The sequence below is a fragment of the Lagopus muta genome, chromosome 3, assembly GCF_023343835.1.
Source record: "Lagopus muta isolate bLagMut1 chromosome 3, bLagMut1 primary, whole genome shotgun sequence".
NCBI classification, from domain to species: Eukaryota; Metazoa; Chordata; class Aves; order Galliformes; family Phasianidae; genus Lagopus; species Lagopus muta.
Window position 1 is genome coordinate 79,225,121 of NC_064435.1, and position 15,625 is coordinate 79,240,745.

Below are 15,625 nucleotides of genomic sequence, written 5' to 3' on the forward strand. Positions count from 1 at the left end.
AGCACCTGCTGTCAGATCCCAGTAATCATTTTGCCAGTGCAGTACATCGGGTAATGTTACTTCTCTCTTTCTGACTGTTCTCGTGTTTCGTGCCAAGGCTGCAGCACTGCAGTGGGATCTCGTGTACTTTGTTATCCACTTAGTAATCCAACAGAATTTCTGAAGATTGGTGTTTCCCACCTAGAAACATGCCATGGGAGATGACCTTCCTTGAAATATCACTTTTGAGTTGAAACTGTCCATAGTCCTGGTGACTGTTCCTTGTGCAGCCATACTTTTGACAATTCACAGGCACTTTGTATTGCATTACAGACATTTTTGTCTTTTTTGTTGTGTAACAGATTCTTTGATCAGTGGTTTGCAGCATAAAGTCTATCATTCTGCACGGACTAGATAAACTGTCGCTTTAGTAACCATGATTTTTGTGTTTCATATTGATTTGGCTTTTGTGTTTAGTTAGGGTTGTGTTGATCTATTTTACTCACTTGTATTCCCTAACAGTACGATGGCTTTATAAGAAATAGATATGCTCTACTTCTTTCTGTTCTGTTGGGCTTAAGAGAAGTGCTTAATTGCAGCTTCTATTGTTGGATTTGAATTTGCTTGATAATGAAGTTACTGCTTTCTTGAGGCACCTAGATTTTTATTGGCACTGAGGTTTCTCTTTTAGCTTCAAGCAACATTAACATTCCTGCAAATCCAAACTACGAGCAGGCATTGGTAGTCTAAATGATACTGTTTATTAGAACTGAGCAAGGCTTGAGGCTAACTATGTCTAGGCATTGGCTTACTAATCTGTAAGGAAGATACGGGAAGGCTACTTCTTAAGTAAGGGGGTAAGAATTGACATGAGGAAGGTGAGGGTGAGGGAATTACAGTGGAGTGGCCATGTGGTAGGTGTCTTCTGTCTTAAGTAATGGGAAGGCAAGAGCAGACTCATTAAGACAAATGAGCTGTTGTATGAACAAGATTAGTAATGGCAAGTTGTAGTAATAATGTGCAGCACTTGTCACTGCTGTAGTTTAATTAGTGCTGTTCTGAAAATATTGGAATTAGGAGAGAGGATCAACTCCCTGATTTTCTGGAGAACCAATCAGTTATTAGTGCTTTGACTTAATAATTTAAGAATTTTGTTAAATATTAGTGTAGGAAAATAAATGGTTTATCTTGCCTTGTGACTTGGAAAATACCTTAAGTTACAGTAGCCTTTGGTTCTTCATCCATGAGAAGTCCTTTGCAGAGTTTCACTAGTACTGGTGTACTTCAAGAAATCTCAACTTATTTAACTTGAACGTGATTACCTTACCTATGTTAATATGTTTTGGTGAATCCAAATATAAGGGCTGGATTTTCTGGGGTTTGATATGATAACTTGAAATAGATAAATTCATCAGATTAGGATGAATGAATCATGCTTCTTCCTATCCATGTCCTAAAGGGACGTGGTTCTATTACAGACATGAGAGAGGTGCTTGTCTTTGTGTTGTCCTTATTAACAATGGTTTTTACCAGAAACCATTTTTACCAGAATGTTCTTAATAGATAGTAGAATCTGAGCCACATAAACCATCATTTAACATATTTGGTCTAATTGTTAGCCTTGCTTATAATCTAAATCATAAATAGTGAATTCATTGTAAATATAGGCAAAAATACTTCACCATCTTTGAAGTTATCAGACCAAAGCAGGGTCTTTCAGGCGTTGCATCTGTGCGCATTGTGGCTTTCATTGTGTACTACCTCTGCTTTGGCATTCGGACTGAACAGATGGGCTGGAGGAAGAGTAGTAACTGTACACTAGCTATTAAAGCTATTCAGCTGTGATGGTAAGGATGGGTGGAAATGCAAAGGTGTGAGTGTGCATGCAGTGCATCGCCCCCTTTTGCACATACCAAATGAAGGTAAGAGCATCAACTACTTGATTCTGAAGCTGCTGTCACTCCTTTCACTGCGGTTCATAGCTAAGGAACTTTGTGATGAAGTCCCAGGATGACTTGAATGAAACAGGAAGAAATTTTCCATGATTAAATGGATGTTTTTGTTTCCATTTCAGGAAAGCCCCACAGCATTGGCAGCTCCGAGCGGATTCAGCTCTCAGGAATGTACAATGTTCGAAAAGGGAAAATACATTTGCCAGTCAACAGATGGACAAGACGTCAAGCTATCCTTTGTGGAACATGCCTAATTGTCTCATCAGTGAAAGAAAGCCAGACGGGAAAGATGCATGTCCTCCCTTTAATTGGTGGCAAAGTAAGATTATATTTTTACTCTTATTTTATGTATTCGTTTGCTTAATCCCTATCTTTTTATTCATGGAGGAGATCACCTTCATTTGCCATGATTCCTAACCCCTCACAAAAGCTTGTGTCTGGAGAGAAAATCAGTTTCTGGGAGAAAATCAGAATATATATCTAATTCTTGATTGCAGAGAAATTCATACTTAATGGTGTGGAATGTTTGGATTGAAATGCTAAGGAAAAGTGAGGGGGATACATTCAGCTGCCTTGCGTGCAGTGTTTTATGTACGTAATAGTGTTTCATATGTATAAAAGCTCACAAAGGATACATTAATCTGTAGTTTGTTTAGAGTTTACAGTGTCTTTTAATCTGTTTTTATCCGTGTCATGTTACTCTAAGATCTGAAAATTAGAAGTAACAGCACATTTTATTTGTGTTTTGAGGTTGGTTTTCTGGTTTTTCATTTTCATCATTATTAGTGTAGTGATCTATTACAAGCTTGCAGCAGCAAACATTCATTTACAAAAAGCTGAAACTGGCTTTTTGTTTTCTGATGAAATGTATCTGAAACACAGGAGATTGTCTAAACATAGGGAAGTTCTTCCCCTCTTCCCCCCTTCATCAGTGACCAAGCATTGACATAAGCTGCCCAGAGTAGCTGGAGAGTCTTCCTCTTAGAGCTATTCAAAAGTTGCCTGGTCATGGTCCTGGGCAACCTGCTCTAGGTGACCCTGCTTGAGCAAGGGAAGTGGACACGATGACCTTCAGAGATCCTTTCCACCTTCAACTGTTCTTAGATCTGTAGAACTTTAATGAAAGCAGTAAGATTTATATCCTTACTATTTCAGCCTGAATATAGTTTGAGTGCTATTATTGACTTAGCCAAGGTAATGGGAAGAGAATCATTAGTCTGAGGATGAATTCGCACCTGAAATAGTGCTGTTTTACTTTCTATACTGTTAAGTTTGAGAAAAAAAGGTGCCTAATATAATATGTGCAGACTGAAGTAGATGTGTTATTTTACTATCCACGTTGCTAGTATAACTTCTGTGAGTTCTTTTCTCTCATGCTTCCATGATTCTTCAACTCCTCCATGGAGGTACCAAAGTAGAGACTTCCCCCCCTTTTTAGCAGCAGTGTGTGAACTCTGGCGGTGAGCTTTATTCCTGGCTGCAGCACGCTGAAGAGAATTCTGGTCCTTGTTGGCCTTTTTTGAGAAGAAAAAGTGTATTTACGCAGGAATGCATCACAAAGCATAAAACACAAAGACTGTAAAGCTGAAAGCTGACAGCAAATTTTTAAAGAAAAGGAGAACCAAGCAAGGAAAAAAAACTGTACTGAGGGCTTCTGCTGACAAAGCTTGAGTGGAGGATGCTTGGCACAGAATTCAGTGTTTTTTAAATTATTATTCAGAAAATATTCTTTCTAAACCTCATAAGTACTCTGCACTTCCTGGTTTGCAAAGGCTTTCCAGAAAGCCGTGCTGAGGCACTGAAACCATAAGTTGTGTGGGACTGCGCGTGTGTGGTAGCAGGATGATGTATTCTGGGGTGTTTTTAGCGAGTTGAGAAATGCCAAAGAATTTAATTGGGGTGTAAGAGAAGCATTTGGTAAAGCTTCATTTTAATAATCAGGAGTATAAATTGTGCTCCCTTAGGTTGCATAAAGACAGCTGTGGATTGAAAGCCTTCTGTGATGCTCAGTCTCTTAAGATGTCATTTTTGGCTATTTCCTTCTTTAGGATGGTTTCTTTACATCTTGCATGCTGTACTGAAGATAGCAACCAGAAATAAGGTTGCAGATACATTGGGGAAAAAAATTTCCAACAAAACACCCCCAAAAAACAGGTTTAAAGGAAGCAATCTCCAGAGAAACATTAAATGTTGAGAATAGCAGCATATTTTAATTCAGTATTGCCATCCATTACCAGTTTAAACTTGAGCTGTTGCCAAATTTATCTGCCTGCTGCATCTCCAGTTTGCATCTTTTTTTCATATGACAAGAGAGTAAATCATGTGGCTAGGAATTTTTTTCAAACATTTTGTTTGTTTTAAAAGTTTATCTAGTATTCTAGAACAGACAAACAAGCTTAAAGGTTTTGTTGTGTTCTTACTTCTTGCTTGTGTAGATTGCATGAATATTTGACAGTTAAGATCCAGCTTATACTTGAGAGTGGTTAGTACAGCTCTACTTGAAGAACTCCTCTTGGACAAACATGAATTTTCTCTGGGGTGCTCTGTAGAGAGGTTTTAGTTTCTTGCTCACTAACAGTTTTATGCCTTTGTTGTAGGTGGAAGAAGTGAAAAAGCACCAGCACTGCTTAGCATTTAGCTCTTCTGGACCTCAAAGCCAGACTTACTACATTTGTTTTGATAACTTCACTGAATATTTACGATGGCTTCGACAAGCATCAAAGGTGAGAACATTAATTCCTGAATGAAATTTATAGTGTTACCCACAGTTCTATCCTCCATACAGCAGTGTAGTCTTCTGGGTTCACATTATTATGAACTTGTGCTGCTCTTTGTAGTGCACAGAAGGGAGTTCTTTGGTACCTCTTGATAATGGGTAATAGCAAGGTGAATTTTTCTATGCTGAGACTTCTGTGCTCTGATTGTGCAGGCAAAGTGCTGTGTTAAATTGTCTCCCTTTTGTCATCTGATTCATCTGGATGGATGGAGTGAAATCATTAGAACATGAATGATGACAAATAACTGTCAGAATTGAAATTTAAAAGGCTGTATTGAAAAATTGACAAAATTTTAGGTTTTATTAATTAGCTCCCAACGCAGATCCCAAAGCCTGCATTCCTAGCTAAGGGGTTGTTTCCTTGCTTGGTTGCTGAATCACTCCTCAATTTTAGAATTGATTTTTTTTTTTTTTTTTTTTTTTTTTTTTTTTTAATAAGCAAAAATTTTACGTCAGAAAAACTTACTGATTAATTCTTTCCTAAGGAAGTTTTATACTGTTACAGTAGGCATTTTTAATGGGAATTTATATCTTGCATTATTTCCTTTGACGCTTCAGTTCCACTTTGCATTGTTGAAAGGCTGGAGTTTGTTTTGGGATTTTTATTTTTATTTTTTTCAATTCCTTGGTTTCTGTCAATCCCTATCCTCAATCTTCTCTGAAGTATTTTGTGTATGTTGACTCATTGATTTTTTTTTTTTTAATTATTATTTTTTTTTTTTACTATGCAAGTTCTTTTGTTGTGTGGGTAGCAATCTTTGGTTTTCTAGGGGTTCCTAAACTGTTCCTTTGTTATTACTTAATGGGGCTGTTCACGTTCTTTGCTATGTTAAAGCAACTAGTTTTTGTGTAATACTATTTGGAAATATTTATGGCACACTAGAACTGTTTGGTCTTTTTAGATTGCAGCGATGAATCTGCCCAGCATACTGCCAGTGGTACAGCCTGAGTTGCATGGGCTTTTTTAAGAGACCTGATTATTTTGTCAAGCTTTCTTTTGAGCAATAACTATTGCACCTCCAAGCACCGCATCACTTAAAGTATCCTTTGTGTTCTCTAAGTTTAAATTCTTTAAGAAGACTTTGTTTTGGCATCCCTACTGGGTCTGTTCAGACTCAAGGTACAAATGCCCAGTGCATGTTTGTGAGGCGGTGTGGTGTGGTCTGTCAGATCCATGAGTGCTTGCTGCTTTGGGGTTCTGCCTGGGAGAGTCATGTCCTTTCATCTCTAGAGTCTTCCACATCAGATAAATGAAAGGCAAACCTAATGAGTGAGAGAGGAAACAGTGCAAAACAATGAACTTTAGAAGTAGGGATAAATAGCCAGAAAGCCCCTCTGAGTTACTGTCAGCATAAGCTCACTCGGTGCCTTGCTGTGCTTCCCTTTTTCTCTCTGGTTCATCCAAATGACTAACAGCATTGGGAAGGTAGCCAGTATGAGAACATATCCCTGTGCACTCATGAGATCCTCCTGTTTTTCTTATGTAAGGGGAGAAGTAAAATGTAGTTTGCGTCTCTTCAGGCCCTCAGAATTGAGGAAACTCTACTTTTTTTTAAAACTCACTTTAAGAAAAAAATGAGGCTTAATTTTCTCCAACCACTCCTCCATCTTCCCAAAAATGAGAATTAGCTTTCAGGATTTCTGGAGACTGCATGTTGTCACTTCTATTTGCCTTTTTAATGTTTGGGTTTTCTATCCTTAGACTGAAAGACACAAGCATGATTGTATGCAAGACAGTTGTGTGGGAAGCACTGTGCTGTAACAGTTCCTGAAGAATAGAAACAGAAAAACTAGTAATGCTGGGAAGAAACTCTAACTTAGTCCAGCTGATGCTGCCCATGTCCAAATGCTTAACTGTGAGGTTAATCGTTACCAATCTACATGCACAAATAAGTTTCATTTTCATGTAGTTCAGGCAAACCAAGGCTGTCATGCAGAGGACAAAATAAAATTACATGAGGTAGGCTGCCTCAGGTGCTGTGAACACAGAAGCTGCTTGAGTTCAGAGAAGTTTAAATGTTCTTACTAACCACGAAAAGGCTGTATAAAGTATTGTATGTCTGAAGGCAAGCAAATTTAGGAGGGAAAATATGTCTCTCCAGCGCACAGCTTGTAGTTGCGTTCTATGGGTTACACAACCTCAATTTAAAAAGAACCTGGATAGAATGCTTGCACTTTCATAAATTCTGAATAGTGTCTGAGTGTATTTTGAACGTTACAGTTTGCTGACAGTTTTGAAACATTAATTTAGTTACATTAACTGATAGCTTTTTTTATAGTCCTTCATGCTCCTGCTGCATGCTGCTAAAAACGGAGGTTTGTGATGCTTGCTTTGATGTAAATTTCAGAATAGAAAGCAATCATGGGTAAAATACTTCATTAGAATTTCCCAATTCAATTTTTAACTATGCAAAAATACTTCATGTTGTTTGTGTACCTCAGAAGAGCCAAATGGTACTATTACAACTTGTGAATAATGGGCCTAATCTTGAAAGGAGACTTTGCAAAGAATGCTTGCTCTGCAGTCTTTTTCCCCAAAAAAGTGTTGACTTTTGACTATTTTGACACCAAAAAAGTGTTGACTATTGTCAGTGTTGACTTTTGAGGAGCATTGCAGAATGAGGGAAACCTTAATGCATCATTTCTACAATAAGTAAATGTATTCTAGAGAAGATTTGAATTATTGTTTGAGGAGGGTTGGGTTTAGCTTAATTAAAAATGAACATCGCTCTTGTATAATCTGATTCATTCTAAAAGTCAAATATATCCTAGCCAAGGCAGCTCTGATGCTCTGCCCCAGTACATTTTTGGAAGAGATTTATGAATAGATTTTTTGATTGTTTTTCTTGTATGAGAGCTTATCTTGAGGTGAACAGAGCTCTCGCTTTTAGGGCTGACTAAAATTATTACACAAATACTGCCCTAAATATTGAACTTGGTGGCACAGTTACTCCAAATAGGTCACTTTTAGATATGCAGATTTAACCTCATACAGAATATTTTTAAAAGCTGGAAATGTGGCTTCTTCGTTAATATTGACAGCTTTCTGTACCACGGTGCATTTTCTTTCCTTTCAGTTTCCAAATACTGGAGTCCTAATTAAGGAAGCTCAAAAAGAAAACAACAGCAACAAACTTGGTCCTGTTTAATCTAATATGCTTGTTCTGTTGCCAAATGTTGAAAAATAAGTTTATACAGCAGTAGGGGTAATGAGGGGCAAGAGGGTAAAAGAACATCTTTTTTTATGGCTTTAAAGAATTTTATCTGTGTAAAGTTGACGTGGTGCTGGAATTCACACAATTTCTTCCACTGTTTACTACTTAAGTTTAAAACTGCCGAAGGACAAGGGGAGAATGTGCAGTTAACAGTGAGGAATACGTAATGAGGGCTTTCCTCCTTTGCTGTATCCAAAATTGTGGAAGGTGGGTGGGTTGATTGAACAAAAGTAAGAAGCTGAACCCTTAATGTGACAGAGAAGAGGTTGTTTTGCCGTGTAAAGTGTGATGGAGTTGTGGAACTTGCAGCTGTAAGCCTTGTATTTGGGGTGTGGTGATGTACTCCCGTTGTATGGCACTTGTAACAGCTGCACTCAGTTCAGCATTTTTCAATAGCGACACTGCTGTGTGTTGACAACTACATGACTAATGGCATGGATGACTTAGCTAGTGGAAGAAGGATAATCAGTCCTTCATATTCCAAGGCATACAATGAAAAGGAGACATCTACGTCTGTCTCAGAAATTCAGTATTGCACATCTGAAGTAAAGGTGCAGTGCAAATTCTGTTTTCTTGGAAGCAGCGTGCATCCCTGTGCACGCTGAGCTGGGTTATCTGACCCTGCAGAACTTCCCCCACTTCTGTTCTGGAAGGGCAGGAAGTGTGTTGACAGCTTCTTGCAACAACTATTTCCCTCTGTAGCACTCAGTTCCGTGGGGCAGGTAGAAGAAGAGGCAATGAGAGACAAGGACTGAATAATGCATGACTGCTTCATGTGAGCTGCCTGTGCATGGCTGCATGTAACACAGGTAGATGAAGATGTTCAGGGGCATGCTGCTGTCCTTTGCCTGACCTGCTGCTGTAGTGATAGTATGTTTGCTGGGGAATTGCGTGGGGTGTGGATGGCAGGGTGGATTTGTATCTATGCAGAAATAAGTCTCCAACACTCCTAATTAAAAAAAAAAAAAGTTTGTACAGAAAGTGATCCTTGATTTAAAACTTCAAACTTACGAGTTTTCTCCTGTGTACCTTTGTTATGAATATTTTCTCTGTTTCAGAAACCACTGTCTTTAGGCTTGCAGTGGAAACATCTGTGCCATTCTGGACAAAGCCTGCTGCTAGGATAGAGTAAATCGTGATGGCAGTGTATGTTATGTTTTAAAAGCTCTAAAAAGAGCAAGAATAGCAAATTGAAGGAAGTGGGACATGCTGCCATATTGGCCTTACTCCTTTCATGTCAGGGCAGAGTGCAGAGTATGCTGTATGTATGTAAATCCATCTGCACTGTGAAAAGAAGTTTTTGCAGAAAACAAAAACAAAAATAAATCTCAATTTAATTTGTCCTATATAAGTAGTGAAGGGACCTCTAAAGCAGTTGTATCCATCTTAAGCTTGTGCAGAGGCATATCTAAAACAGCTGTGCAGGATTAACTCTAGCGTTTTTTCCCTGTGGTGGACCTGCTCTGACTAGCTGCTTCACTCATTCTTCTAGGCAGTTTATTATAGCAGTTTCTTGATACTTAGAACAGTGCATCTTGTAGTGTAAGCATTAGTTATGAGAAAACGATGAAGCTGATCTATGAAATCCCATGGCTGTTTTTCCTCAGTAGAAATAAGAGTTCTGACTATGTAAAAGGTTGGTGCTGTAGACCACATTTCTATGGATAAGAAATTCTGTAGAATTTAAAATGAACTCTTGTGTCTGGTAGCAATTCTGCAAATATACCTCCAAAATAGGGGACTGTGCTGATTGACTTCTGTTTTTATGGGAATGGTTCCGAGGAAGCATAGTGAGTAGCAATTGTATGTTACTGATAAAAATCATACCTTCATCCACCCTTGAGGTACTGGAAGATAATAGATTGTGGGTGGAAAACAGATACTGAAGAGTGTTTTAACACAGAATGTGGTCTTCAGCCTGTAGAGACAACTTGAAACCAACGGTCCCGTGGTTAAATTAGCCCTACCTTGCACATTCCTTGCCTTATCCAATTGACCTGTTTCATATGTGTTTCTAGATACTGTAATGAGTTGCACCATCCTTACAAAATCCTCAATTGCAGGGTTATTACCAAACCTCTTTTCTCTGGAGATCGGTTTGTATGGTCATGATCCTAGTGTACTGTGTTTATGTGTATATTGGGGATGGGTTGGAGGTTAAGGATTTGCTGGTCACTGAATGGGTGACTGCAGTAGCTGGTTTATTACACTAGCAGTGCTTGGAGGCTTGGAAATGAGTCTCTGTACCATATGACCTAAGAGTGAGTAGTGTTTAATTCCAACATCTATGGCATCTTCTTAAAAAAAAAAAATAAAAGCATTTCATCAAATCCAAGGCTCTTCAGAAAGGTTGATTTCTTTGAGAAAAGCAGCCATCTAGTTTTCTACAAATGTGTGAGACTAAGAGGCATCGGTAGCCTGTTTGTAACTGATTCATTATCTAGTACAGGAAAAATATCCCTGAAAGATTTTCTCATTTTTCACTGTGAGGAGGTTTTCTGTTTGTTTTGGTGTGGTCGTCTTTGCTTTGTTTTTCCTTTCTTACGGGAAATGTGTTGAATCTAAGTTTGGAAAAAGGAAACCATTTTTTCCTTCTAATACCATAAAATGACAATATTGAGATAATGCCTTCTCTAAAAATAGATCCCTAAAAATAAAACCACAGCTTCCTTTTAGCAGTGATTACAAGTTTTCTAACATAAACAAACCTCTGCCTTTTTCTATGGAAGTTGATTTCCTTTTCTGTGTATGTGTGAAAACTTCAATATTTGGGACCTTTGTTCTGCAGTGATATCTGGGCATTCTGGCTGTGGGTGGCCTCTTGTTGACTTGCATTGAAAACAGCAGATGAGGCAAAACAAACTTGAGGCCAGTTTTGTTTCTCTTTTGATTGTAACACTTGAAAGTATTCTTTCCTCTCTTTCCCCTCAAAACCTATCCTTTTATGCCTTTTGTTGTTAGGGGCCAGTGGATGTTTTGGAAGTTCACTTCTCTTCGCTGTAGTGTCTCTTTTAATAGTTCAGGAGGGAAGATTTGTAGTTTGCTGTTTGCTTTTCCTTTTAAAAGCAAGCAAGTGGTGTAAATTTTGACTGAGCCTTTTAGTTTCTGTGCTAGCCACACCATAGCTTCACTTTTACTTTGTTTTTTCTTGCTGGAATTTTGAGTCTATGGTCCTTATTGCTGCCTTCAGTAAAGAGTAGCTATTGAAATACTGTACCAAGAGTGATAATGGAGAACTGGTTATCACTCACACATCTGGAATGGCTTTCAAGTAATGACCTTTGAAGCCTCTAAGTCAGCTTCTGATACTGAAACTGAATTTGTGCAGTTTCTGCATTTATGTGGGAAAGAATAAACAGATTCCAGCTAGAAGCTATGTAAAGTGTTGCAGACATTACCTTTTAAGGTGAGTTCAATGCATGAGAATCCCAAAGTGTTTTCAGTAGTCTCAGGTGGTAGGTGGTGGGACTGAGCAGGAAAAGTGTAACTCAGCTCTTAATGAAGCCCAGGGGGTCTAAGTGTCTGTGGTGTACAGATCCCACTGCCTGGTGTAACTGCTTATCTTAAAAGAAAACCCAGCAAACAGAGCCCACCAAAAACCAGCCAAAACTCTGCTTCTTGGGGGGGGGGGGGGGGGGAGAGTCAGGCAAGTGAAGGACTTTGGGAAGTGCTGACAGTCTCAATAGTGAGTCCACGTATAGCAAACGCTGAAAGAAAGTCTTTGCTGGAGAGCTGCTCATTGCAAGCTTACTAGCAGTACAGCTATCTGTCTACTTAAAAACTTAAACAGAAGTTACTTGAAGAAAACAAGGTATTTCTCTGTTTTTGAGAGAATGTTTCTTTTGCAAAATTCTGTGGTGAATAACAGCTTGTTTTCAGTCAAGTTGCTTCAAGGATGTTAATATTCCTTGCCCCACCAATTGAAGATGATTTGTGTGCTTGAATTAAGTTTAGTGCTTCAGCTAATTATTGTCCCTTAACTCCAGGTTGCACCTTAAGTTTTGTCCTTGCAGGGACCTTATCAGTGTGAACATCCTGGGGAGACTTCCTCTAAGGCAACAGTGTTAGTATCACTGCCTGTGTAGTACTGGTATCAGTACTGGGTGTTGTAAAAGAAGAGCAGTTATACTTGTGAGGAAACAAAAAATACTGCTATCCCAGAATAACTACTTCAGGCAGGTCTGAACAGCTTGAAATGACAGAAGACTGATGCCATCATTCCAATAAACCCTCATTTTCCAGATTCTGGTTCTTAACCTTGGTCATTGGCTTTTGCATCTGTGTGACTTCTTCTGGACTTTTATCATGCAAGGTGAAAGAGTGCAACTTCTGCTTTGCAACCTGCACATATCCTCTCTCCTCACACACTCTTGTGTTACTGTCTTCACTGGCACTCCTACAGCTTTTCTAACATTCTCAAGTTGAAATGAGCTGTTTCTGCATGCTGTATACATCTTCCTTTTAGAACTAAAGAGAGGAGAGGAGGGCAAGCAGAACAACCTTTGTGTCCCTGTGCCTCATCAAGATGAAGTGTTTCCTGGAGATTTGTCTGTGTTGCTGCACAGCCCATGAGCCTCACCTGAGAAGAAGAGGGGTTGAGAAGTGGTGGTGACTGCCTGTGGCTGGTATCACACGTGTGCCTGCTGCCACCACTGGTTTCAGTAGGCAGTTTGTGCTCTCACCTATGCCTGTACATTTTCTGAATGGCTGAGATGTTTTGAAGCCTCTGCAAAGTTCTGTTTTCCCTTTTCAAGGCCCTTAGCTTTAGTCAGTATGCATCTATTTTCATGTCGGTAGGAAAACAAAAAGGAGAGGCCAGAAAAGCACTGAACTTTTCACCCTTTGGACTGCCTCCATTTTTAAAGTTGTCATTTGAAAAACACAAATATGAGGCTTTAAAGCAGCAGAAAACCTTATTTCTTTTCTTTCCTCTTCCGTTGAAGTTCTTGGCAGCCTGCATGCTTTCTCAGCTCTTGAGGGTGGAGCAGGGGCCTTATGACTTGCACTGAAGGTCCCACTGATATATGGGGCGGTGACAGTGGAGCAGGGAGGAGAGGAGGGCTAGGGTTTGAAGCAAGCTTGGTTTTGAGGAGAGCTTTCTTGCTCTAAGTGGCTAGTTCAGACATTTCAAGTGTATGTATCACTGTTTAGTTAAGCTTTATGCATACATTGGTGGGATGTGATGATTATCAAGCTGTTCAAAAACAAATCCTAGAGGAAAATTATACTACTTCTCTATTAGCATGTCTACAGCAGGTGTAATTTAACATCATCTTTGTTCAAACAGAGAATTTGGCTGCTTTCACAGTGTGGGCTGTTTAGTTATTTTAATTGTCTTCTGTTGAAGTCCTAAATAGTAATTTCTTATCTGAATAGAACTGTAGGGAATGGGCTGAGGGTAAACAGGAAAAAGATATAATTACATTTGTTTGAATTCATACTGCAGGTCACACCAAAAGATGGTCCTTGTGTAAACAAGGCCTGTGTTTGTCCGTACAGCTGGGCTCAGCTGCGTCCATTGCTGACATCCATTGTCAGCGACAGATCATTTTTGGAGTATTGCCAAGGCTTTAAAACAAAGGCTGTAATCAGACTTGTTGCACAGCTTGGTGACAGAGGTGCTATTGTACTGTCGGACAGAGGAAAGCAGTTTTTTAGCCTTGTGGAGTCAGAATAGGCAAGATTATGGATTGATGCAACTATTCGTGGTTTTATAGCTAGCTACTGAAGAGTCACAGTGAGTCCATTCCGCATTTTCATCATGTTTAAAGTAGTTTCCTTTTTTAAAAAATAATAATCTAAATACCTTGATGTGAGTTTTTTTTTATCCTTTTAAGTACTACTGTGGCACAAACACTGCATGTTTAAAAATAAGTATCCATATTTGGGAGACTCCTAGTTGTTTGTCACTTGCTCAGCTCTCAGGTGGAGAGCAGTAGGACATGCGCAGGGGCAGAGTTCTCCAGCATTATTTGTTGTAGTGGTATTTACAGGATAAAGCTGCATTTTATTGCTGCTAGAGAAAAGATTGTCGTGACAGTGATATGATATTGTAGTGAATAGATGCAGGGATCTCTGTCGTGTACTACAGTTCTATACCACTTCTTGGATACTGCATTTCAGTATGCTGTGCATGCCTGGAGACTGGAGAAAAACAAACAAAACAAAACGAAAACTTAAGATGCTGCAGACTAGGGCTATGTGAGTTTTATCTGGCCATACTGTGCTGCAACTCCTCTAGTATTAAAATGGAAGACTTCACAGTAAAATGACTGACTGTGAAGTGTTTAAAAATCAGATTTGGGAAATAAAGAGGAGCTATATGTTTTATCATTTTTCTTTGTATTCCTGATGAAAAATCCAATAAAACTGATACTTCAGAAGTACTGGTCTCGCTGTGTGTTAGAGCTGTATCCGTGGTGAAGCTGTTCCTTATCTTCTCTGGCAAAGATAGGTGTGGACTCTACAACTTCTAAAGCTACGGCAAGTGAGACTGTGTCACACCATCACGGAGAAAGTCATTACCCAAACTTTTCTCCCCACTTAATACTATAGTAAATTTGACAGGGATGTCATCTGAAAGCAGGTGTCAGGGATGTGTGCAGATTTGGATGTGATTAGAAGACATTTGAGAGGGATTCTTTTGTGCAATGGCTTCACCCTGTTTGAGGAGGTATGTAGATACACACACACACTCATAGGATCGTTAAGTCTGGAAAAGACCTCCAACACTATCTAGTTTAACCGTCAAAGTTGAAGGTTGCATCAGATCCTATGGCAAAGACTTGTACTTCATTTTAATTTAGGTTAAGAGAAAATAATTGCCTTTGCATTTGGTTCTTATCAAGTGTTTAAAACAGTTATATTTTTCTTTGGAAGAATTTAAGAATGAAACACCTAACAAACCATAGTGAGAGCTTAATACTCATTCCACGTCTGTTTAGAAAGTGCTTCTGTCAAGTCTTGTTACCACACTGACTCTTCAGTATTTTTGTTGGAGCACAGGCTTGTTAAACCCAACCCAAATAACTTGTTGGGATACTTTATTACAGTGGAATGTCTTCTTTTCCTCTCATCTCATAGAAACCCTCATTGCTGCAGATCGTGTCTCTTCCTCAGCATACTTTTTGTTATTTGCTTGTGAGAGGGGTATTTTAGTCAGATTTCTTACCCATTATCACCATATCATACCCATTATCAACTCTGCAGTGATTCCCCACAGTGAGAAGGAGAAACCCAGTGCTTTGTTTAAAAAGTGTATCATGTGTTAAAAGAACTATTTGCTCCTAATAAACAACAGCAAACAAATGCATGAGCAGCCTTACTGCATTTAAATCAATTGAAATGCAAGATTGAAATATCCCCTTATTCAGAACTTCAATATTCAGCTTGAAAACAACTGATGAAATTTTTGTGGTGAATGAGATGTTGTTCTCTGCCACTCTTCTTTGTTTTTCATCTTTTTCCTCTGTTCTCTAGGAATTTGTTACAGAGCACTATTGAGTAACGAAAAGAGAAAAGACTTTATCCCTGCCTATGAGAATAACTGTTTGTTTATATTAGTGTTCCTTGTAATGATTCAGAAGATGATTCTTAGAGTGCTGTATTGCTAACAGCAACAAAAGAAGTCTTCAATAAAATTACAGCCAATTCCAAAACTAACTCCACTTAAAATCTGCTTTTAACTTTCAGAGTCATCTGTG

At 38.9% G+C, this 15,625-nt stretch overlaps 1 protein-coding gene across 1 annotated transcript in view; it reads left to right on the forward strand.

Moving 5' to 3' along the window:
- Nucleotides 1-15,625, forward strand: part of PHLPP1 (PH domain and leucine rich repeat protein phosphatase 1) — a 131,815-nt gene that overhangs the window by 70,564 nt on the left and 45,626 nt on the right. Inside the window, exons 2-3 of the mRNA XM_048938663.1 lie at nucleotides 2,054-2,250; nucleotides 4,529-4,654. Of these exons, the coding sequence (XP_048794620.1) occupies nucleotides 2,054-2,250; nucleotides 4,529-4,654 (323 nt within the window). The remainder of the gene's footprint in view (nucleotides 1-2,053; nucleotides 2,251-4,528; nucleotides 4,655-15,625) is intronic.